Here is a 24,726-nt window from a genome sequence, read left to right on the forward strand (position 1 = left end):
AAATCAAAAAATAGTACACCTACAAATTTGCCATTATCCATAGCATTGAGCCACTGGTCAGTCATGTCAACCAATGCAGTGGTAGTGGAATGGTTTTTGCGATAAGCATGCTGATTGGCTGTAATCAGATCATTCTTTTCCATGTACTCCCACATTTGTCTACTCACAATTTACCCTCCAATATCTTACTGAGTGTAAGCTGTAAACGGTTCTGAATGAAGAAGTGCTGTTTGCATTGCTATGAAATCCAGTTTTAAGATGCTAACCCCCTACCCAAATCGAACATTAATATGAATGGAAATGTTTTGTTCTGGCTTTGCACGCAAGCATATGTTTCCTCTACTTCCCATCTGGGGAAGCATGGTGCCCATAATGCAAGGCTGATTAGCTAGACAAACTGGTGTGAACAAACAGGTGTACAAGGGTGTGAAACAAACGGGTGTGCATGTGAAGTGAGAAGACAGCATGCAATCCATGTTTGGTTTTGATTTCAGTAGGCTGAGGTAGCATCTAAAAACCGGATTTCATAATTTCCTGTTCACTGCTCGGCAATGCAAATGGCTCCTCACCAATCAGAACCGTCTACAAATTATGGCTGTAGTTTCGGACGTGGGACATATGCTTCTAGCAAGTACAGTCATTGGACCATGACTTACAGTATCTTGCAAGCTGTCACAATGGAATGCCCTTAGACCACATCTTTTTAATAAATTAAATAAATCACAAAAGTGTCTAAATTTGGGCTACTGCGGCTATAACTAGGACCTGGTCAGGTCATGTGATCAGAAAAATGTCCTGGCCCTATCTATACATAGTCTGGTCCTACATCTGTAGGTGATTTTGCAACTACGGATACTTTCGGCTTGTCTTATTCTTTAAAAAAATGTTAGTTAAATATTTATTTGTATTATAATCATTGTATAATCCCAGCCAATATCAGTTTTTGGTTCCAGATTAAATTAACAAAGTATTTATGTTGCTGAAAGTATGATATTTAACAAACAAACACCCTTCTGTCATTACCATCAGATCATACAACCATCAATTTTTGTTTAAAACTGAATCAAAACCACAATGGGTTGTGATTTTATTATTTATTTAACCTTTATTTAACTAGGCAAGTCAGTTAAAACAAATTCTTATTTACAATGAAGGCCTACACTGGCCAAACATGGACGGTGCTGGACCAATTGTGCGCTGCCCTATGGGACTCCAAATCACGGACGGTTGTCATACAACCAGGGTGTTTGTAGTGATGCCTCTAGCACTGAGATGCAGTGCCTTAGACTGCTGCGCTACATGTACATTTTACCTCAATCAATCACCCCAACTACCTCGTACCCCAGTACAGTATACTGACTCGTTACCGGTACTCCTTGTATATAGCCTCATTATTGTTATTTTGTTTTACTTTTTTCTTATCTACTTGTTAATTTTCTTTATTTTTATCTGCATTGTTGGGAAGGGGCTCGTAAGTAAGCATTTCATGGTAAATTCTACACTTGTTGTATTCGGCGCATGTGACAAATAACATTTAGATTATTTGGTTTATCTACAGTGCCTTGCGAAAGTATTCGGCCCCCTTGAACTTTGCGACCTTTTGCCACATTTCAGGCTTCAAACATAAAGATATAAAACTGTATTTTTTTGAAGAATCAACAACAAGTGGGACACAATCATGAAGTGGAACGACATTTATTGGATATTTCAAACTTTTTTAACAAATCAAAAACTGAAAAATTGTCGTTCCACTTCATGATTGTGTCCCACTTGTTGTTGATTCTTCACAAAAAAATACAGTTTTATATCTTTATGTTTGAAGCCTGAAATGTGGCAAAAGGTCGCAAAGTTCAAGGGGGCCGAATACTTTCGCAAGGCACTGTATATTTGCCTCTTTTTTTTCTCATCAGGTACATTAAATATGTAAGAATTATCAAAATGTTTAATACATAGCTGAAGTTCAAAAGTCAGGGTGTGAGACAACTGCCTTGTCAAAGTAAAACAGTCCAATCCAGAAATGAAATGCTCTTGGAAATAAAAAACATATATTTGAAAAAAAAAAGACTTAAAAAAGCCGGTAGTTGCCCCTGTATATTTCAGAAACTTGTCGGACTGTAGTTCTTAAAACGGTAACAGACGAACCGCGGTCTCGAGGTCAGGCCAGGCAGGGGTTCAGCAACCAAATCCGAGTCCAAACAGTACAAGGGGATAGGCAGTCTTGAAGACAGAACAGGCAGAGTGGGTTCGGAGTCAGGACAGCCAAGGGTCAACCAGGTGGACTAGAAACAAGAGAGACAGGGAAAAAATGTGAGCAAGGGAATTTTGGGGGGGATACCGTGTGTGTGACGCCTGTTTGACCGAGTGTATTAGACCCCCCCCCCCCACACACACACACACAATCAACCTGTCTCTACCTACAGTGCATCCGGAAAGTATTCAGACCCCTTCACTTTTTCCACATTTTGTTATGTTACAGCCTTATTCTATAATGGATTAAATACATGTTTTTCCTCATCAATCTACACACAATACCCCATAATGACAAAGCAAAAACAGGTTTTTAGAATTGTTTGCAAATTTATTAAAGATAAAAACGGATACATAAGTATTCAGACCTTTTGCTATAAGACTCAAAATTGAGCTTGGGTGCATGCTGTTTCCATTGATCATCATTTGAGTCCACCTGCGGTAAATTCAAGATTCTCTGGTCTGATGAAACCAATATTGAACTCTTTGGCCTGAATGCCAAGCGTCCCGTCTGGGGGAAACCTGGCACCCTCCCTACGGTGAAGCATGGTGGTGGCAGCATCATGCTGTGGGGATGTTTTTTAGCAGCAGATATTTTGGTATTTGGTATTTTATTAGGATCCCCATTAGCTGTTGCAAAATCAGCAGCTACTCTTCCTGGGGTCCACACAAAACATGAAACATAATACAGAATGGCATTATGCAGAACATCATTAGACAAGAACAGCTCAAGGAGAAAACTATATACATTTTTAAAAAGGCACATGTAGCCTACATATCAATTCATACACACAAACTATAGGTCAAATAGGGGAGAGGCGTTGTGCCACGAGGTGTTGCTTTATCTGTTTTTTGAAACCAGGTTTGCTGTTTATTTGAGCAATATGAGATTGAAGGAAGTTCCATGCTCTATATAATACTCTGTGTTTTCTTGAATTTGTTCTGGATTTGGGGACTACGAAAAGACTCCTGGTGGCATATCTGGTGGGATAAGTGTGTGTGTGTGTGTCAGAGCTGTGTGTAAGTTGACTATGCAAACAATTTGGGATATTCAACACAATAATGTTTCTAATGAAAAGAAGTGATGCAGTCAGTCTCTCCTCAACTCTTAGCCAAGAGAGACTGGCATGCATAGAATTTATATCAGCCCTCTGATTACAATTAAGAGCATAACGTGCCACTCTGTTCTGGGCCAGACTGGGGTCGACTCCTCCCCATCTTTGCAACCATTGAATATATATGTTTTGCCCATGACAATTTACAATTTAAGGTAACGCCAAGTAAATTAGTCTCCTCAACGTGTTCAACAGCCACACCATTCATTAGCAGATTCAGCTGAGGTCTAGCACTTAAGGAATGATTTGTACCAAATACAATGCTCTTAGTTTTAGAGATGTTCAGGACTAGTTTATTACTGGCCACCCATTCCAAAACAGACTGCAACTCTTTGTTAAGGGATTCAGTGACTTCATTAGCTGTGGTTACTGACACATATATGGTTGAATCATCAGCATACATGGACACACATGCTTTGTTTAATGCCAGTGGCAGGTCATTGGTGAAAAGAGTAGAGGGCGTAGAGAGCTGCCCTGCGGTACACCATACTTTACATGTTTGACTTTAGAGACGCAACTATAAAAAAAAATCTATGACTTCTATTAGATGGCTCTGAATCCACAATATGGCAGAGGTTGAAAAGCCATAGCGCTTAAGTTTTTTCAACATCTGGTTATGGTGAATAATATCAACGGCTGCACTGAAATTCAACAGTACAGCTCCCACAATCTTCTTCTTATCAATTTATTTAAACTAATCATCAGTCATTTGTGTCAGTGCAGTACATGTTGAGTGCCCTTCTTTATAAGCATGCTGAAAGTCTGTTGTTAATTTGTTTACAGAGAAATAGCATTGTATTTGGTCAAACACCATTTTTTCCAACAGTTCGCTAAGAGCTGGCAGCAAGCTTATTGGTCTGCTGTTAGAACCAGTAAAGGCCACTTTACCACTCTTGGGTAGCGGAATTACTTTGGCTTCCCTCCAGGCCTGAGGACAAAGACTTTCCTCTAGGCTCAGATTAAAAATATGACAGATAGGAGTGGCTATAGAGTCAGCCACCATTCTCAGTAGCTTTCCATCTAAGTTGTCAATGCCAGAAGGTTTGTCGTTATTGATTGTTAACAATAATATTTCCACACCTCCCACACTAACTTTACAAAATTCAAACTTGCACTGTTTTTCTTTCATTTGTTTTTTTTATGCATGAATATATTTACTCCCTGTTTGTTGTGGGCATTTCCTGCCTAAGTTGGTCTACTTTGTCAATTAAATAATCATTAAATTATTGGCAACATCAAATAGTTTTGATGAATAAGCCATCTGATTTGATGAAAGATGGAGTTGAATTTGTGTCTCTGCCCATAATTTCATTTAAAGTACTTAAGTTTTTCCATCATTCTTAATATCATTGTTATTGGCTTCATAATAAAGTTTCTTATTTTTGTTTAGTCACATAATTTCTCAATTTGCAGAAAGCCAGTCAGACATACAGCCAGACTTATTAGCCACTCCTTTTGCTCTTTCAACCATAGTTTTTCAATTCCTCATCAAACCATGGAGCCTTAACAGTTCTAACAGTCAGTTTCTTAACAGGTGCATGTTTATCAATAATTGGAAGAAGCAATTTCATAAATTCATCAAGTGCAGCGTTTGGATGCTCCTCATTAATCACATTAATCACATTGCTTCAACAAAGTACTGAGTAAAGGGTCTTAATACTTATGTAAATGTGACATTTCAGTTTTTTATTTAATACATTTGCACAAATTTCTATAACCCTATTTTTGCTTTGTCATAATGGGGTATTGTCTGTAGATTGAGGGGGAAAAACAATTGTAATACATTTTTGAATAAGGCTGTAACGTAACAAAATGTGGAAAAAGTCAAGGCACAGACAGCAACAGGGAGCTAGGGCGACATGCAGTTAAACATATCCACTACTTTAATCTTGAAATATAACGGACTTTATTCTCAATGTTTACTTTGTTCTCTAAACTACATTTCTAGTTTATTCTCGAAATATTGCCACTTTATTTTCAAAATATTGTCACTTATTCACAGAATTTAATTTAGACTTTATTATCAAAATACTGCAACTTTATTATCAAAATATTGCCACTTCACAATTTTATTTCTACTTTATTCTCAAAATTTTGCCACTTTATTCTTGAAATGTTGCCACTTATTCACAATGTAATTTCGACTTTATTGTAGAAATATTGCCAGTTTATTCTCAAAATATTGCCACTTTTTAAAAGTACTATCATGTCCCAAAAAATTATCCAAGTACCACCACCTGTAAGAGTTGTATTCATTTTTTTTTTGTCTTCACTTCAGTACTGTGTGTAGATTTTAAAAAAAGAAAAGATATATATCTTTTTTTTTTTATATTAAATATATATATATTTAATGCATTTTGAATTGAGGCAAACATTTTTGGAATAAGTCAAGGGTTATGAATACTTTCTAAAGAAACTGTATTTGTTTCTTGGGCACCTCCCTGCAGGGGGGGACCCCTCTCTCATCAAAAGAAATCCCATTGGATAGTGGAGGCTATTATATTGTCTTATAGTAGCAATGGTTTGTAGGGCCTGTGGGCTCATTCCACCAGAGGTATGGCTACCTCTCGGGCACTGTTTAAATAGATTTGCGATACTGCATGTTGGGCCACTCCTCATACATTTGAGGTTTTACAGACATCACTGCACTTTTTTGGCGCATTTTGTCCTCAGTGTCGGAGCCTCTGATGGGTGATGCTGTTAGGACGACCCTGGCTTTGAAGAGCGTCTGCAATATGGGACTTGGCCATTTCCCCATATGTGATACATCAGGGAAAAAAGTATTTGAAAGAGAACTTAAGGTTACTTTTGTAAGCCCGGTTCTCTGATAATATGAGTGCGATATATCACCGCATTTCCCTGCTCGCAAGAGCACAAGGAATAGCGGCATGCCTTACAAAGAGGAAAGGCGTCACCTCTTTCGCCATTCGATCTGTCTGTCTCCGACAGACGTTGTGTGATTGGTTCTTCGTGTAGTGATTCACCTGGAGCGAATCCCCATATGTGGTACAGTACCAGTCAAACGTTTGGACACACTGACTCATTCAAAGGTTTTTCTTTATTTTCACTATTTTCTACGTTGTAGAATAATCAAAACGATGAAATAACACATGTAGTAACCAAAAAAGCATTCAACTAATAAACAAATATATTTGAGATTCTACAAAGGAGCCACCATTTGCCTTGACAGCTTTGCACACTCTTGGCATTCTCTCAAAAAGCTTAATTAGGAATGCTTTTCCAACAGTCTTGAAGGAGTTCCCACATATGCTGAGCACTTGTTGGATGCTTTTCTTTCACTCTGCGGTCCAACTCATCCGAAACCATCTCAATTGGGTTGAGGTTGGTGATTGTGGAGGCCAGGTCATCTGATGCAGCACTCCATCACTCTCCTTCTTGATCAAATAGCCATTACACAGCCTGGAGGTGTGTTTGGTCATTGTCCTGTTAAAATAACAAATGATAGTCCCATTAAGCGCAAACCAGATGGGATGGCGTATCACTGCAGAATGCTGTGGTAGCCATGCTGGTTAAGTGTGCCTTGCATTCTAAACAAATCACAGACAGTGTCACCAGCAAAGCACCATCACACCTCCTCCTCCTTGCTTCATGGTGGGAACCACACATGCAGAGATCGTCTGTCCACCTACTCTGCGTCTCACAAAGACACAGCGGTTGGAACCAAAAATATCACATTTTGACTGATCAGACCAAAGGCTAGATTTCTACCAGTCTAATGTCCATTGCTCGTGTTTCTTGGCCCAAGCAAATCTTTTCCTTTTAGTAGTGTTTTTTTTTTCTTCAGCAATTCCACCATGAAGGCCTGATTCACACAGTCTCTTCTGAACAATTGATGTTGAGATGTGTCAGTTACTTGAACTCTGAAGCATTTATTTGGGATGCAATTTCTGAGGCTGGTAACTCTCTTTTGACCGTATCCTCTGCATCAGAGGTAAGTCTGGGTCCTTTCCTGTGGCATTCGTCGTGAGAGCCAGTTTCATCACAGCGCTTTATGTTTTTTGCGACTGCACTTGAAGAAACTGTAAAAGTTCTTGGTCTTTTACCAAATAGGGCTATCTTCTGTATACCACCCCTACCTTGTCACAACACAACTGATTGGTTCAAACGCATTAAGAAGTCAAGAAATTCCACAAATTAACTTTTAACAAGGCACACCTGTTAATTGAAATGCATTCCATTCCACCTCATGAAGCTGGCTGAGAGAATTCCAAGAGTGTGCAAAGCTGTCATCAAGGCAAAGGGTGGCTACTTTGAAGAGTCTCATATAAAAAATATTAAATAAAATATAATATATTTTTGTTTACTACATGATTACCAATGTGTTATTTCATAGTTTTGATGTCTTCACTATTATTATACAATGTAGAAAATAGTAAAACATTTAGAAAATGAGTAGGTGGGTTCAAGCTTTTGACTGGAACTGTACATTTCACTCATATTATCAGAGAACCGGAGTTGTGAAAGTAACTTTGTTTTTTTCTTTCTCCCTCACATAGAAGTTCAGTTCTTTCTCTCTCTCTCCTCCTCACAGAGAAGTTCAACACGTACTTGACCCTGAAGGTGCAGAATGTGAAGAGCACCACCATCGCTGTCCGGGGCAGCATGCCCAGTTGGGAGCAGGACTTCATGTTGTGAGTCCTCTCCTTCTCTATCACTCCGTCACCATTCTCTCTATCTGTCTCTCCTTTTATTTGTCACTCCTTCACCCCTCTGAGTACATTTCCTCTTTCATCTCATCTCTCTTTATCCTCCTTTTCCCTTCTATTGCTCCCTCATCCATCCTTTCTCCCTTGGTGCCTCGATCACTCCCTCCCTCTCCACATTGGCTTCCTCCCAGCCCCTCTCTCTCCACTCCTCCTTGTCCTCTTCCTTCCAAAGTGCACCTTGATCTCTTACTTACTTCCTTTTACTTTCTTCTCCTACCGTTCCCTCATCTTCGCTCATCTTTCTCTTCTTTCATATTACCTTCTCTTTGGGGACGTTTCCATTTTCAAACTTGAACGGGGCACTTAGTAACAGCCAGTGTGCTGATCAGTGAGTGTGGATGGTGTGTAGTGCAAGCCAGAGGGTCTCCACTAGTTTGACTGGTGTGTAGTCGGCTAATATGATAGTATAGTAGGCTAGCATGACCGGTGTGTATTATGCAAGTAAAGGTGTACTACATTAGTTTGACTAATGTGAAGTGTGCCAGTGAGTAGGGCTGGGAATTGCCAGGGAACTCTCGATACGATATTATCACGGTACTTAGGTGCTGATACGATATGGGTTACGGTTCTTACGATTCTTTGAATTCTATATGTATTAATTATTGATACTGCGATTTGATGTTCCAAACATTGCTCACGATATGTCTGCCGCAGAGAGACGAGTGAGAGCAGGAGAAAATGGTTTTTGATTAGTCAGGTTAAATAAAGGGGCTGAAACATGTTGGCTCACTATTTAAAAATGATGGAGAACAATACAAATATTGGACTTTTCGCGCATGTACAGCCAGGTAGCGCTAACTTACGCTGTCTACAGTAGCAAATAGTTTACAAATCGAAACTTGGAGTCTAATGTCGATATAATATCGGCCCAAAATAATATTGTGATATGCAACCGTATACACGTTTTCCCCCCATCGCAACCAATGAGTAGTAGTTTGTCTGGTGTGTAGTGTGCCAGTAAGTGTATTAGTTTGACTGGTGTGTATTTTTTTATTTAACTAGGCAACTTCTTAACTCGGTTAAGAACAAATTCTTATTTTCAATGACGGCCTAGGAACAGTGGGTTAACTGCCTGTTCAGGGGCAGAACGACAGATTTGTACCTTGTCAGCTCGGGGGTTTGAACTTCCAACCTTCCGGTTCTAGCTCTAGTGGTTAGAGCCCAACACTCTAACCACTAGGCTACCCTGCCGCCCCATTGTGCTCGCTGGTGGGTTATGAAACGTGTAGCATGCAGCAGCAGGCAGGCTGGCTGACTGCAGATTAGTGTCCGTTGTGGTGTGGTTGCACCACGGAAAGTGTTATGTAAGACTCATATCCCTTTGTCATGGCTCCCAGTCCCTACCCTCAGTTAGGGTCACTAATCAAAATGGCACTTAAAAGTCACTACCCAGACTGGAAATCCCGCCAAACTCTTAAAAAAAAAATGTAAGTTCCCACTCTTTCCCTCCAGGCGCTGAATACAATCTCCACCTCCCTCCCTTTACTCTCTAGATGGCACTTCTCTCTCTTACATACACCCACACATATATACAGTTACACACACTTTCATGCTTTGTCTTCCGTTCCCGGCTCTCCTCTCTTGTTCTCGCTCACTTTCTTGTCCCCCCATATTTCTCTGTTTAATAACTCCCTGTTGTCTTGTAAAGGCTGGCTGTTAGATTCTTCCCAGGCTCTCTCGTATAGAGACATGTTTTATTTTTGTTACCATCAGACCCATAAGTAATTAGTGTGAACAAAGCGGTGTACCAGGTGTGTCTGTCTGTCTGGCCCGGCTCCACGAGGGGGCTAAAAGGGGCTCAGTTTTTGTTTTGTGTCCCTATTACAACATTTGCCAAAAAGTTCAAATGATTGAGTAACAGATTAGTGCAAAATCTGTATCTCCGCTGCGCTGTGTCAGTACAATGGACGGAGCGCACCGTGGTGTGTGTAGGGGAACTATGGTAAGCCACTGAGGTTGTTAGGTATGACTCCTTTGGGTTTCCTTAAAAAGCGGGAAAAAACACTCATCTGAAAATAATGTGATACGCCTTTGCCTGTAATATTTATACGTGGGGTCAAGTTTACCTTTGAAGCTGCTTCTATCAACTCTGCCCCACCACTCCAGAGTAGCTTCTTAGCTAGCTGTAAAATGAGTTAGAGTTATTAGCCTTAGCCTATTTAGCTCATTTAAACCAGCAAATCTGCCACTGCCATGATGGATATCAGAAATGGAGAGCGATGAGCAGCAGCAGCAGCATCATCAAACTGCTGAGCTCCAGCTAGCACCGCATACAGAGGCTACCCACCCTTCCACAAGCGCCGCTCGGATAATGGCTCCACAACCCCTCCACCTCCGACTGTTGCTGGCGATCTTGGAACAGAGGACCCTGCCCAGGTTAGCATAGAATCATACCCTAGCTGCAGGTTTTCTGTCCAAAACCTTTAAATTAATAGCAACTGGTTTGTAGGAAGAGAGTGTCTGGAATACTCGATTACTGCAGATCTGTCATTTTTTTTCCCCATGTAGAAAGTTCTGTGTTGGGTCCAATGCTAACGCAGACAAGGCCTTCACCCAAGCTGGGTATTCTAACTTGAAGCATGCTATTGATCGTACCAAAGGATTCGGTTGGCACGCATCAAGTAAAGAGCATTTGAAATGCACTGCACTGTGGGGAAAAAAACAAGTTCGAAGTGCTATGGGAACATCAGTTTTAACACTTGTTAATGATGGGCAGCTGGAGAGAAATCACATGTTTGTAGTAGACATCATTGAGTTCCTTGTTTCACACCAGTAACCACTGACGGGGATATTGGACTCGATAGAGTCGAGGGGAGGGGGGGGCAGTGGACTTTTTCTGTCTATAATGGATTATACTCTCTGAAAAGACGAGGAAATTGCCATGGTGTTTAGCACCATACCCCACAATGCCACGTACATGTCACATGATATTCAACATGAGATCGTAGGGCTCATGAGTGGGTCGTCCACAGCTACATGCAAAAACGAATTTTTTACTTTGACAAACGTGTTCAGTCAGCACAGAAGAAGCATGCTACACCAAAGTAAATCTCAATTAATCCAATTGGTATTTGAGTTGGAGAATGGAATGATTGATTTTGGGGAGAATGGAATGATTGATTACTTAGAAAGTTCCTCAGAGCATCAAGGAGGTTGCAACTCTTCTGAAAAGGTAAACAATCTAGCTGGTTGGTTTTGATCAGAATCTTGGTGGTATAGCCTGTGGCTTCATTTCCTCCAAAAAATATAGGGTATAGAATGGCAAAATGTACTTTCTTAGCCAGCATAGGTTTTCAACGGCCTTGCTTTAATATGTAGGGTGCTGTCCATGGTGCTGATAGAGTGCAGAGGAGATTTCGTGCCAACCTGTTACTTGGTCAAAAGCACTCAATGGTGTTGGAATTTGAAATGTTATGTTTCTTGTGGTATAGCGTGATACTGTATAAGCATAATTCAATATAATTCCAATACAGGAACCCATTCAAGAACCCAAACGCCCCTGGGTATAAATACATAGGTATGTTTCATCATAGAAATGGATACTTTCCACAATGGTTACTTTCCACAATGGTTTTCTTGGTAGCCTATTGGTTTTCATGGTTGTAGATGGAACTGTTTGTTTTGGAAACGTGTTTATGGTATGCTGGCATTGCATAATTGATTACGTGGGTCTAATTTATTCCACAGAAGTGTATTGTGCAATATCACAACCTGTTGCTGTATTCATTAGCAGCTTGGATTTCCATGTTTGAAGTGGGCCTTTTAGGCCTATTTGTTTGGCAAGACAGCTGTGCATGGCTGTCGTAGGCTGTAGGCTATGTTTTGGTTATTTGGATATCCATTTGTCTTTTGTTTACTGCGTTTGTTTGCTGTTAATGTAACTAGCCTAAATCTAGATTGTGTCATGCCTTTATCCATCTGATATTTAGTTTACGAGGACTACTACTTGGTACCTCTGTTCTGTTAGAATACCGACAACTGCGACTGAATGAATGCTAAGGCAAGCTTCTATCCAGTATTTGTTTTTTCATGCATTAATAACTAGGCTACTACTTTCAGCATTTACTTTGCATTATTTTGGTAAGGCAGCTGTGTGGGCGGCTGCATTCACATAGGGTAATTCACCTATTATAAACAGATTTTGCACCAACCTGCCACTTCAAAAGCCCTCAATTAATGGTTTTGGGGTCTGCATTTGAACTTTGTTTATTGTGGTATAGTGTGATATAAGAAGAATTTAATATACAGAGGGGAGAACAAGTATTTGATACACTGCCGATTTTGCAGGTTTTCCTACTTACCAAGCATGTAGAGGTCTGTAATTTTTTTATCATAGGTACACTTCAACTGTGAGAGACGGAATCTAAAACAAAAATCCAGAAAATCACATTTGTATGATTTTTTAAGTAATTAATTTGCATTTTATTGCATGACATAATTATTTGATCCCCTACCAACCAGTAAGAATTCCAGCTCACACAGACCTGTTAGTTTTTCTTTAAGCCCTCCTGTTCTCCACTCATTACCTGTATTAACTGCACCTGTTTGAACTCGTTACCTGTATAAAATACACCTGTTATACACACTCAATCAAAGGTCCTGGAGTGGCCTAGCCAGTCTCCAGACCTGAACCTAATAGAAAATAGGAAGGAGCTGAAAGTCCGTATTGCCCAGCGACAGCCCCGAAACCTGAAGGATCTGGTTAAGGTCTGTATGGAGCAGTGGGCCAAAATCCCTGCTGCAGTGTGTGCAAACCTGGTCAAGAACTGCAGGAAACATATGATCTCTGTAATTGCAAACAAAGGTTTCTGTACCAAATATTAAGTTCTGCTTTTCTGATGTATCAAATACTTATGTCATGCAATAAAATGCAAATTAATTACTTAAAAATCATACAATGTGATTTTCTGGATTTTTGTTTTAGATTCCGTCTCTCACAGTTGAAGTGTACCTATGATTAAAATTACAGACCCTTACATGCTTTGTAAGTAGGAAAATCGGCAGTGTATCAAATACTTGTTCTCCCCACTGTATATTCCAATGCAAGAACCCCCCCCAAATTGTGCCCCCTTTCATTTGCCCCCTTAGTCACATTATCCTGGGGCCAGGTCTGGGGTGTATTAACAAAGCTTTGTGTGCATGTGTGTGAGATTAATCTTTACAATCACACAGCACATTTTGATGTCCAACTCTGGGCTGTTTATGCCTCTCTTCAATCTAGTTTATCCTTATCCCGTCCTTCACCCCTCTTCCCCTCCCTCTCTTCTTCCACTCAGTTTATTCCTGTCCTCCTGACACACACACACAAGCGTTTCTCTCTCTCTTCCCCATTCTCTCTCCTGCTGTCTTTCTTCCTTTGTATTCTCTCCACTGTACTGTCTTTTCTCTCTTTCATTTGCTCTCTCTCTCTCTCTCTCTCTCTCACTCTCTCTCTCTCACTCTCTCTCTCTCTCTCTCTCTCTCTCTCTCTCTCTAGTGAGATCAACAGGCTGGACCTGGGGCTGACGGTGGAGGTGTGGAATAAAGGGTTAATATGGGACACCATGGTGGGAACAGTGTGGATCCCCCTGCACAGCATCCGCCAATCAAACGTGGTACACTACACCCCCCCGCCCAAAACTCATACTAGCAAACTACTTAGTAAGCTACTATGTGAGCATGTCTCCCTAAGCCAGGGCAAAGCAACTCCTTGGGATAATGAAGTACACCAGCCATGGAATTAGAATTAGTGGAATGAAAAATCAGAATGACTCACTGAGTCCCCACAGAAAGCTCCAGGGATCTGGATGTTCCTAGATCTGTTTGTGCTGTTTTACGAACTCTTTGTGACAGTGGCCGTAGAAGAGTTGGTAAGACTGCACAAACAGATCTGGGACTTGACTAATGTTTTTGTATGCAGTACAACAATTGGGATCTAAATAACAAACTAACAATGATAATGAATGGTATATCAGGTCTATGCATTCCATTTCTGTGTAGGAGAGTCCGGGGGACTGGCTGACCCTGGACTCCCAGGCCATCATGGCAGACAACGATATCTGTGGAACCAAAGACCCCACCTTACACCAGGTGCTGCTGGACACACGCTTTGAACTGCCTCTGGGTGAGTAAGGGAGGGAACCAATGAAAGAATTAACAAACTAACGAACAGACGGATGGATGGATGGACAAATTAGCAAAGAAATTAATGAATAAATGGACAGACGAACAATTTAATGAATTAAGTAACGAATATACTTAATTGACCCCCATTCATACCCCCAAAACTACTTGAAATACAGTAATTTCCACATGCACAGTCATGCATCTTACAGTAAACATAATCACACCTGAACTGGCATTCTGATCTTTAACTGGGTTAGGGTCAGTTTCCCCCAAAAATAAAGATTATTTTCAGCACTAAAGCCCACTTGTAGGCTATGAATGAACAATAATCAAAAGATGTACTTAATTTTTGGGGGAAACTCACCCGTAACCAGTTTTATTAGATTCCATGTGTCCCCATAGAAACACACTTATCTGTGTCGCTAGACTGGCTGCTTGTGTCCTTAACTTCAGGCTGTGGTCTCCAAGCATTGATTAGGTGTCATTTTACACTGCCTCCCCATCCCCTGGTCAATACTGGTAAACTAACCCTGTCTGTCTGACTGAGCACCAGTCAAGTGGGGTTCTGGCTGAAAAGTCACACTCAATGTCTTTGGCAAGAATAGTTTTGAGGGGAATGGGTGTGATAGGCTAACCACTAATACCTATCCAAGTGAAAGCTTGGTGGAAAGCTTAATGGTAACTGCTAGCCATATGTGTGTGTGTTGATATACAGCTGATATACATCTTAGTGGCATTACAGATGCGTGTCGTGAGGGTATAAGCATGTGTGTGTGTGCTGGTCAGCTGTGTGATTTTTTGTTTTTTTTGTTTTAATGGTGGGGCTCTTGTTTTCAGATATCCCTGAGGAGGAGGCACGCTATTGGGCCAAAAAACTGGAGCAACTCAACGCCATGAGAGATCAGGATGTAAGCTGTTGTCGCACACATTTATGGATCACCCTCTATTATACAGTAGACTGAGTTTTCCCACTATGTATTTCCCTATTTTCATTTTAAATCTCAGAGGGGGATACAGGCAGGTGGGACAAATAGCTTGAAGAGTTGGATTGAGGTGTGAGAGGAGTATATGTGGTTAGAGTTGGGAAGCATTACTGGTACACCTCGGGCTTTGCACAGTAGAATGACTTACGTGTGTATGTATTTCAGATAACTAACCAAGAAGACCAGGAGCGACCACTTCCTGTCCCAGGGACACAGTGCTGTGAGTAATCTACAAATCACTGGGCTTGTCTGATAGACGGGTGTTAGCGATTAACCAATGAGAGTCAACTATTCAATATCACCCTGTCAGTTCAGTGCGAGGTATTTGGATTGCACTAGAGTGTGTCTTTGTGTATGGGTGTGTGTGTTTGTTTGCATATCTGTGTGTGTATCCACATCGAGAAAGTGAAACATCAATAGGAGTATTAGTTATACAGAGGCACTGGATGCAGAGTTTCTGGTGGTATCAAAGTCTACTGAGCGTGGTGACACAGCTCTGGGGTGGGGGGGAGCAGGCAGACAGACAGACAGACACACACTGGGCTATGGCTCTAACAATGCATGGCACTCTTCAGCCAAAGGTTCCCTTTCAGCACACTATACAATAACAGTAGTAAGACAGTGTACACCAGCCATCCCCAATAGGTGGCCTTTAATTTGTTCACCTACAATTTGTTCACCAAGAAAAGCTCAAATTGATTTTAATTTAGGCAATCTGTTCCCAAGTATTCCCACGCATAAATACAGTTGCGTATGTGATCGTATACCAATGTAATCGAGGTTAGAAATTATTCTGTTTTTGTCAAATACTATATCTGTTTGGGATTCTTGCGGTCAATTTGCAGTGTGCAAATGATTTATAACTATGTTCCGCCCCCCCGACCGTCTGCTGAAGGAAAAATCGGCCCACGGCTGAATGTAATTGGGGACTTCTGGTGTAAACAGTTCAATTAAAGTGTTCTGAAACCCATGAAATTATCATTATAAGGGCACAAGGCGAGACCCAGAATCAGACATGGGAGGCAGATGGTTTAAGTCTCTGATATTTATTATAATCCAAGCGGTAGGCAAGAGTAGTCGTGGACAGGCAAAAGATCAAAACCAGGTCAGAGGCCAGGAGGTACAGAGTGGCAGGCAGGCTCGAGGTCAGGGCAGGCAGAATAGTCAGGCAGGCGGGTTCAGAGTCCAGACAGGCAAGGGTCACAACCGGTAGGACTAGCAAAAGAGAGGAAAAAGCAGTAGAACTGAAAAAAACACGCTGGTTGACTTGATGAACTGACAAAAGACCAGCAGGGAACACAGGAATAAGTACCCACGGACTAATGAGGAAAACAGTTGACACCAGGAGGTGGGTGGAGACAATCACAAAGACAGGTGAAACAGGTCAGGGTGTGACAATCATATTCCTAATGTTTCATAATTAAGACAGAATCCTTCTCAAAACGTTATGTTTCTTTGTAGGTAACTGGAGTCTGTGGGGAGACCAACAAAGTGAGTACCCTTAATGGGACATTTCACAATTTTTCATCTTCATATTCATCATACAGCACCACACCAACATCAACATACAGTGGGGCAAAAAAGTATTTAGTCAGCCACCAATTGTGCAAGTTCTCCCACTTAAAAAGATGAGAGGCCTGTAATTTTCATCAACTATGACAGACAAAATGAGAAAAAAAAATCCAGAAAATCACATTGTAGGATTTTTTATTAATTTATTTGCAAATTATGGTGGAAAATAAGTATTTGGTCACCTACAAACAAGCAAGATTTCTGGCTCTCACAGACCTGCCTCTTCTTTAAGAGGCTTCTCTGTCCTCCACTCGTTACCTGTATTAATGGCACCTGTTTGAACTTGTTATCAGTATAAAAGACACCTGTCCACAACCTCAAACAGTCACACTCCAAACTCCACTATGGCCAAGACCAAAGAGCTGTCAAAGGACACCAGAAACAAAATTGTACGAAGACTGAATCTGCAATAGGTAAGCAGCTTGGTTTGAAGAAATCAACTGTGGGAGCAATTATTAGGAAATGGAAGACATACAAGACCACTGATAATCTCCGTCGATCTGGGGCTCCACGCAAGATCTCACCCCGTGGGGTCAAAATGATCACAAGAACGGTGAGCAAAAATCCCAGAACCACACGGGGGGGACCTAGTGAATGACCTGCAGAGAGCTTGGACCAAAGTAACAAAGCCTACCATCGGTAACACACTACGCCGCCAGGGACTCAAATCCTGCAGTGCCAGACGTGTCCCCCTGCTTAAGCCAGTACATGTCCAGGCCCGTCTGAAGTTTGCTAGAGAGCATTTGGATGATCCAGAAGAAGATTGGGAGAATGTCATATGGTCAGATGAAACCAAAATATAACTTTTTGGTAAAAACTCAAATCGTCGTGTTTGGAGGACAAAGAATGCTGAGTTGCATCCAAAGAACAACATACCTACTGTGAAGCATGGGGGTGGAAACATCATGCTTTGGGGCTGTTTTTCTGCAAAGGGACCAGGACGACTGATCCGTGTAAAGGAAAGAATGAATGGGGCCATGTATCGTGAGATTTTGAGTGAAAACCTCCTTCCATCAGCAAGGGCATTGAAGATGAAACGTGGCTGGGTCTTTCAGCATGACAATGATCCCAAACACACCGCCCGGGCAACGAAGGAGTGGCTTCGTAAGAAGCATTTCAAGGTCCTGGAGTGGCCTAGTCAGTCTCCAGATCTCAACCCCATAGAAAATCTTTGGAGGGAGTTGAAAGTCTGTGTTGTCCAGCAGCAGTCCCAAAACATCACTGCTCTAGAGGAGATCTGCATGGAGGAATGGGCCAAAATACCAGCAACAGTGTGTGAAAACCTTGTGAAGACTTACAGAAAACGTTTGACCTCTGTCATTGCCAACAAAGGGTATATAACAAAGTATTGAGATAAACTTTTGTTATTGACCAAATACTTATTTTCCACCATAATTTGCACATAAATTCATTAAAAATCCTACAATGTGATTTTCTGGATTTTTTTGTACCTATGATTAAAATTACAGGCCTCTTATCTTTTTAAGTGGGAGAACTTGCACAATTGGTGGCTGACTAAATACTTTTTTTGCCCCACTGTATGTAATCAGGATAGCAGTTCTCTTTCATAATTTCTTCATAATCCCATGTGGCACTCAAGGACATTCAGAGACTTGTCCCGAAACCACTCCTGCGTTGTCTTCGCTGTGTGCTTAGGGACATTGTCTTGTTGGAAGGTGTACCTTCGCCCCAGTCTGAGGTCCTAAGCTCTCTGGAGCAGATTTTCATCAAGGATCTCTCTGTACTTTGCTCCATTCACCGTTCCCTCGATCTTGACTAGTCTCCCAGTCCCTGCCGCTGAAAAACATCCCCACAGCATGATGCTGCCACCATCATGCTTCACCGTAGGGACGGTGCCAGGTTTCCTTCAGACGTGACATTTGGCATTCAGGCCAGAGTGTTCAATCTTGGTTTCATTAGACCAGAGAATCTTGTTTCTCATGGTCAGAGTCCTTTAGGCGCCTTTTGGCAAACTCCAAGCAGGCGGAGAGAGCCTTCCAGAAGAACAACCATCTCTGCAGCACTCCACCAATCAAGACTTTATGGTAGAGTGGCCAGACGGAAGCCATTCCTCGGCTTCCGTCTGGCCACTCTACCATAAAGTCTTGATTGGTGGAGTGCTGCAGAGATGGTTGTTCTTCTGGAAGGCTCTCTCATCTCCACAGAGGAACTCTGGAGCTCTGTCAGAGTGACCATCGGGTTCTTGGTCACCTCCCTGACCAAGGCCCTTCTCCCCCAGTCCAAAATTCTCCCATTTAAGAATGATGGAGGCCACTGTGTTTTTGGGGACGGTCAATGCTGCACAGATCTGGTACCCTTCCCCAGATTGGTGCCTGGGCACAATCCTGTCTCGGAGCCCTACGGACAATTCCTTCGACCTCATGGCTTGTTTTTGCACTGTCAACTGTGGGACATTATATAGATGGCTGTGGGTGCCTTTCCAAATCATGTCCAATCAACTGAATTTACTACAGGTGGACTCCAATCAAGTTGTAGAAACATGTCAAGGATGATCAATGGAAACAGGATGCACCTGTGCTCAATAATCAAGTCTCATAGCAAAGGGTCTGAATACTTATGTAAATAAGGTATTTCTGTTTTGAATGTTTTACAAATTTTCAAACAGTTCTAAAAACCTGTTTTCGCTTTGTCATTATGGGTTATTGTGTGTAGATTGATGAGATTTTTATTTTATTTAATACATTTTAGAATAAGGCTGTAAAGTAACAAAATGTGAAAAAAGGGAAGAGGTCAGAATACTTTCCGAATGCACTGTATGTGAAAATGGTGAGTTTTTTGTTTTGTATTAAAAAAGATAGAGGAAGATAAGCATTTCCAATGACATCAGTGTGCATCGTGTGATTATGACCAATTGTGAGTAGGCATTTCCTACTAATTGGTTGATGTGTCATTTTCACATACAGTGGGGCAAAAAAGTATTTAGTCAGCCACCAATTGTGCAAGTTCTCCCACTGAGAGAGGCCTGTAATTTTCATCATAGGTACACTTCAACTATGACAGACAAAATTAGAAGAAAAAAAATCCAGAAAATCACATTGTAGGATTTTTTATGAATTTATTTGCAAATTATGGTGGAAAACTTTTGTTATTGACCAAATACTTATTTATCTCAATACTTTGTTATATACCCTTTGTTGGCAATGACAGAGGTCAAACGTTTTCTGTAAGTCTTCACAAGGTTTTCACACACTGTTGCTGGTATTTTGGCCCATTCCTCCATGCAGATCTCCTCTAGATCAGGGGTGTTTTGGGGCTGTTGCTGGGCAACACTGACTTTCAACTCCCTCCAAAGATTTTCTATGGGGTTGAGATCTGGAGACTGGCTAGGTCACTCCAGGACCTTGAAATGCTTCTTACGAAGCCACTCCTTTGTTGCCCGGGCGGTGTGTTTGGGATCATTGTCATGCTGAAAGACCCAGCCACGTTTCATCTTCAATGCCCTTGCTGATGGAAGGAGGTTTTCACTCAAAATCTCACGATACATTGCCCCATTCATTCTTTCCTTTACACGGATCAGTCGTCCTTTGCAGAAAAACAGCCCCAAAGCATTAACTTGGGTCAAACATTTCAGGTAGCCTTCCACAAGCTTCCCACAATAAGTCAGGTGAATTTGGGCACATACCTCCTCACAGAGGTGGTGTAACTGAGCCAGGTTTTTAGGCCTCCTTGCTTGCACACGCTTTTTCAGTTCTGTCCACAAATGTTCTATATGATTGAGGTCAGGACTTTGTGATGGCCACTCCAATACCTTGACTTTGTTGTTCTCAAGCCATTTTGCCAGAACTTTGGAAGTATGCTTGGGGTCATTGTCCATTTGGAAGACCCATTTGCAACCAAGCTATAACTTCCTGACTGATTTCTTGAGATGTTACTTCAAATTATCCACATCCACCTCATGATGCCATCTATTTTGTGAAGTGCACCAGTCCCTCCTGCAGCAAAGCACCTCCACAACATGATGCTGCCACCCCCGTGCTTCACGGTTGGGATGGTGTTCTTCGGCTTGCAGGCATCCCCCTTTTTCCTCGAAACATAACGATGGTCATTATGGCCAAACAGTTCTATTGTTGTTTCATCAGACCAGAGGACATTTCTCAGAAAAGTATGATCTTTGTCCCCATGTGCAGTTGCAAACCGTAGTCTGGCTTTTTTATGGCGGTTTTGGAGCAGTGTCTTCTTCCTTGCTGAGCGGACTTTCAGGTTATTTCGATATAGGACTCGTTTTACTGTGGATATAGATACTTTTGTACCGGTTTCCTCCAGCATCTTCACATGGTCTTTTGCTGCTGTTCTGGGATTGATTTGCACTTTTCGAACCAAAGTATGTTCATCTCTAGGAGACAGAATGCGTCTCCTTCCTGAGCGGTATGACGGCTGCGTGGTCCCATGGTGTTTATACTTGCATACTATTGTTTGTACAGATGAACGTGGTATCTTCTGGCATTTGGAAATTACTCCCAAGGATGAACCAGACTTGTGGAGATCTGCGGACTTGTGGAGGTCTGATTTTCCCATGATGTCAAGCAAAGAGGCACTGAGTTTGAAGGTAGGCCTTGAAATACATCCACAGGTACACCTTCAATTGACTCAAATTATGTCAACTATAAGAAGCTTCTAAAGCCATGACATAATTTTCTGGAATTTTCCAAGCTGTTTAAAGGCACAGTCAACTTAGTGTATGTTAACTTCTGACCCACTGGAATTGAGATACAGTGAAATAATCTGTCTGTAAACAATTGTTGGAAAAAGTACTTGTGTCATGCATAAAGTAGGTGTCCTAACCTAAACTATAGTTAACAAGAAATTTGGTTGGAGTGGTTGAAAAACAAGTTTTAATGACTCCAACATAAGTGTATGTAAACTTCAACTGTATGTAATATAATCTTTGAGAATTAACAATCATCAAAATAAAACGGTCAGGGAGAATTGAAATTCCCAAAACAGTGAATTTAGCAGTATTGCTTTTCTTATTATGTTTGCGCAAAATAACGCAGCATTAGCCTTGGCAAAATGTAATAAAAAAAGTTAAACATTTTCTCTCAGCTCCATGGCAAAATGTGTAAAATAATAGGAAATTTGCTTTAAAACTGGTAAAAGTTTCTCTCAGTTCCATGGAGAAATTTGTAGAATTGCAGGAAATTGGCTTTAAAATGCAACAACAAAAATTCTCTACAATTTAGCCATGCCGACGGGCCAACCATGGCCATTGCCTGAAAACCACTTTTTTATCCAGAAAAAACCCTGTGATCTTTTTCTGAGAAACTGCACAAGGACTTGTCAAATTGTGTCTTTGCTAATGCAATTAGCGATCACTCTCCTATTGCCTGTATTAGAGATACAAGGCAGAAAAATTCTGATCCTTGTGTAATTATGAAAATACATTTGAAAATTGTCTCTCCCTAAGGGTAGAGTATTACTCTGAGTTTTCCTTTGTCCGTTGCATACCTGACCCTGAATTAACCTTGGAATTCTTCTTATTTATCTTTGTCTCTCTGGCGGATAGACTTGCCCCCTTAAAATGCCTTAGAGTTAAAAAGGGAAGAAATCCTTTGTTCTCTTCAAAGCTTTCTGACTTCATTATAATGAGAAATCAGTCCTGGGCTAGAAAAACTGACTCGATATCTGATTGTCAGCTTCTCAGGCAAATGAGAAATAAATGCACCTCAATTAAGAAAGCGAAGTCGAGCTACTTTCTATATTCTATTTCAGACACTGCTAATGATCCAGATACATTTTGGGAAATAGTTAATGCACTAAACAGTGGAAATTCCACCAATTTCCTGCCTAATCAAGTTGTGTCTGGCACTGGCATCCTTACCGAACAAAGATAGATAAGTGATACATTTAATTAGCATTTTATCTCTGCAGGCTTCCTATTTGAAAGAAATAGTGGTTTTACTGACCCTTTAGTTAGTTTAGTTTAGTCAGACCACATTCTTCCCCTCTCCCAACCATTAGTTCCAACCATGGAAACCCTGTCAACTACAATACAATAATTTCATACATTTTCTGTTTTTGATGTACTAAACGCCTTGCTAAAATTTATGTAAAAAAATCCATTGGGGATGATTCGCTTGACAACTTCTTAGTGCAGCTTTCTGCTCCTCTTATTGCGCAATCATTGACACATTTTTTACTTGATGATTGTCTCTGGTGCTATCCCGAAGGTCTGGAAAGTGGCCCATGTTCTTCCCCTTTACAAAGGTGGTGACCCTTGTGACCTTAATAATTATTAGCCCTATTTGTAAACTTTCTTGCCTAGCTAACACGTTTGAATTCCTGATACAGTATTTCTTAACTTCCAAATCTATTCTAAATGTACATCAGGGGGACTTCAGACCAGGGCATAGTACCATCACAACAGCATCACTGGTTTTACATGATGTTGTAAATTGTTTGGCTAGGAAGAAACATTGTTGCTGTATTCATCGACTTGTCTAAAGCATTCAAAACTGTCATCCACTCTTTACTAATTCAAAGGTTGTTTGTAATTGGCCTGGATCAGGCATCATGTAACGGTTTAAAAACTACCTGACAAACAGGACACTGTATTTTTTGATGGTGTTAAGTCAAGTTTCCTTGATATTACGAAAGATGTTCCACGGCTATATTTTAGGTCCTGTACTTTTTACTGTCAATATAAATAATATTGGTCTTTCTGCAACAAAAAAGAACATACACTTGTAAATACACCATGACAGCGCAACACACAAGGGGTGGAACAGTGGCCAAGGTACCCACAGGACAAACAGAATAATATTAGTCTGAGCACTGTTGTTGCCCGCAAGGTTTCCCGGGATTTTTCGGAGCTGCTATCTATCTGCCTTTTGTTGCTTTGCAGAAAGCCTTTGTTGAACTGAAATTGGTACTTAATACAGGTAAAACAAAGTACATGATGTTTTCCAATTCACTTAAAAATATATCAGAGGTTTTACGTATATGTACATTGTATAGTGCCCACATTGATCGTGTCCCCTCTTATAATTATCTGGATTGATGAAAAGTTATCTTTTTAAAAGCATATGGATGAGTTGGTTAAGCAGTTGAGAATAAAAATAGGCTTCTCTAGAACTAGATCATGCCTATCCCTGAACAGCCGAAATCAGATAATTCATTTAAATTTCCTGGCGGTGCTAGACTACTGTGACACAATATATATGAATGCAGCTGCAACTACACTGAAACCATTAGTTGCAATTTACCACAGCCCACTTCGCTTTATTACGGGCCACAGGTTCAGTATACATTATCGCATCCTATATCAGAAAGTAGGCTGGCCCCGTTAAGTCTCGTAGATCGATACACTGCTCTATTTTTGTTTATAAAGCCCTCTTGCATAAACTTCCGACATACCTTCATTGTTAAATTACAGACATATGAGTCATCAGAACACAGGGATGGCTAACTCTAGAGATCCCATTGATCTCTACGGAATTCGGTAAATCTGCATTCAGTTTTTTTTGCGCCCCGTGTATGGAATGATCTGCAGAGCTCTCTGCACCTTGATGCTCTTTTACCTCTAGGCCAGTTCAAGATGGTGATGAAGAACATCCATCTTGAGGAATGTGATTGCTTACATTTCTTGTAAATATTGCATGTTTTTTATTACTTTAGTTTTTGTAAATGTTGTATAATTTATGTACATACACGGCTCCCTTGCAAAAGAGGCCTTGGTCTAAATGGGATTTCCCAGTTAAAATGAAGGTTAAATAAATAAAAACTGGATTCTAACAGTCGGGCAGTATGACCGGGCAAGATTTTGTCATATTCCTATGTGAACAGGTTCCAATCTTTTTAAATCTGAACCAGTCCAAATGAGTTGAGTCTAGACTGTCTGAGTGAACGACAGTCCCGGATCTCCACAATGTAAATGTAGTTTTAGTCTCACCCACTCTCTCCTATACCCACTCTCTCAGGAGGGACAGCTTCACTTTCACTTGCAGGTCTATGTTAGTC

At 40.9% G+C, this 24,726-nt stretch overlaps 1 protein-coding gene across 1 annotated transcript in view; it reads left to right on the forward strand.

Moving 5' to 3' along the window:
* LOC139377413 (protein unc-13 homolog A-like) overlaps window positions 1-24,726 on the forward strand; it is an 88,720-nt gene that overhangs the window by 20,085 nt on the left and 43,909 nt on the right. The window contains exons 3-8 of the mRNA XM_071120440.1: window positions 7,915-8,014; window positions 13,566-13,683; window positions 14,069-14,192; window positions 15,032-15,102; window positions 15,343-15,397; window positions 16,639-16,668. Of these exons, the coding sequence (XP_070976541.1) occupies window positions 7,915-8,014; window positions 13,566-13,683; window positions 14,069-14,192; window positions 15,032-15,102; window positions 15,343-15,397; window positions 16,639-16,668 (498 nt within the window). The remainder of the gene's footprint in view (window positions 1-7,914; window positions 8,015-13,565; window positions 13,684-14,068; window positions 14,193-15,031; window positions 15,103-15,342; window positions 15,398-16,638; window positions 16,669-24,726) is intronic.

Source organism: Oncorhynchus clarkii, chromosome 20 (assembly GCF_045791955.1).
Source record: "Oncorhynchus clarkii lewisi isolate Uvic-CL-2024 chromosome 20, UVic_Ocla_1.0, whole genome shotgun sequence".
NCBI classification, from domain to species: domain Eukaryota; kingdom Metazoa; phylum Chordata; class Actinopteri; order Salmoniformes; family Salmonidae; genus Oncorhynchus; species Oncorhynchus clarkii.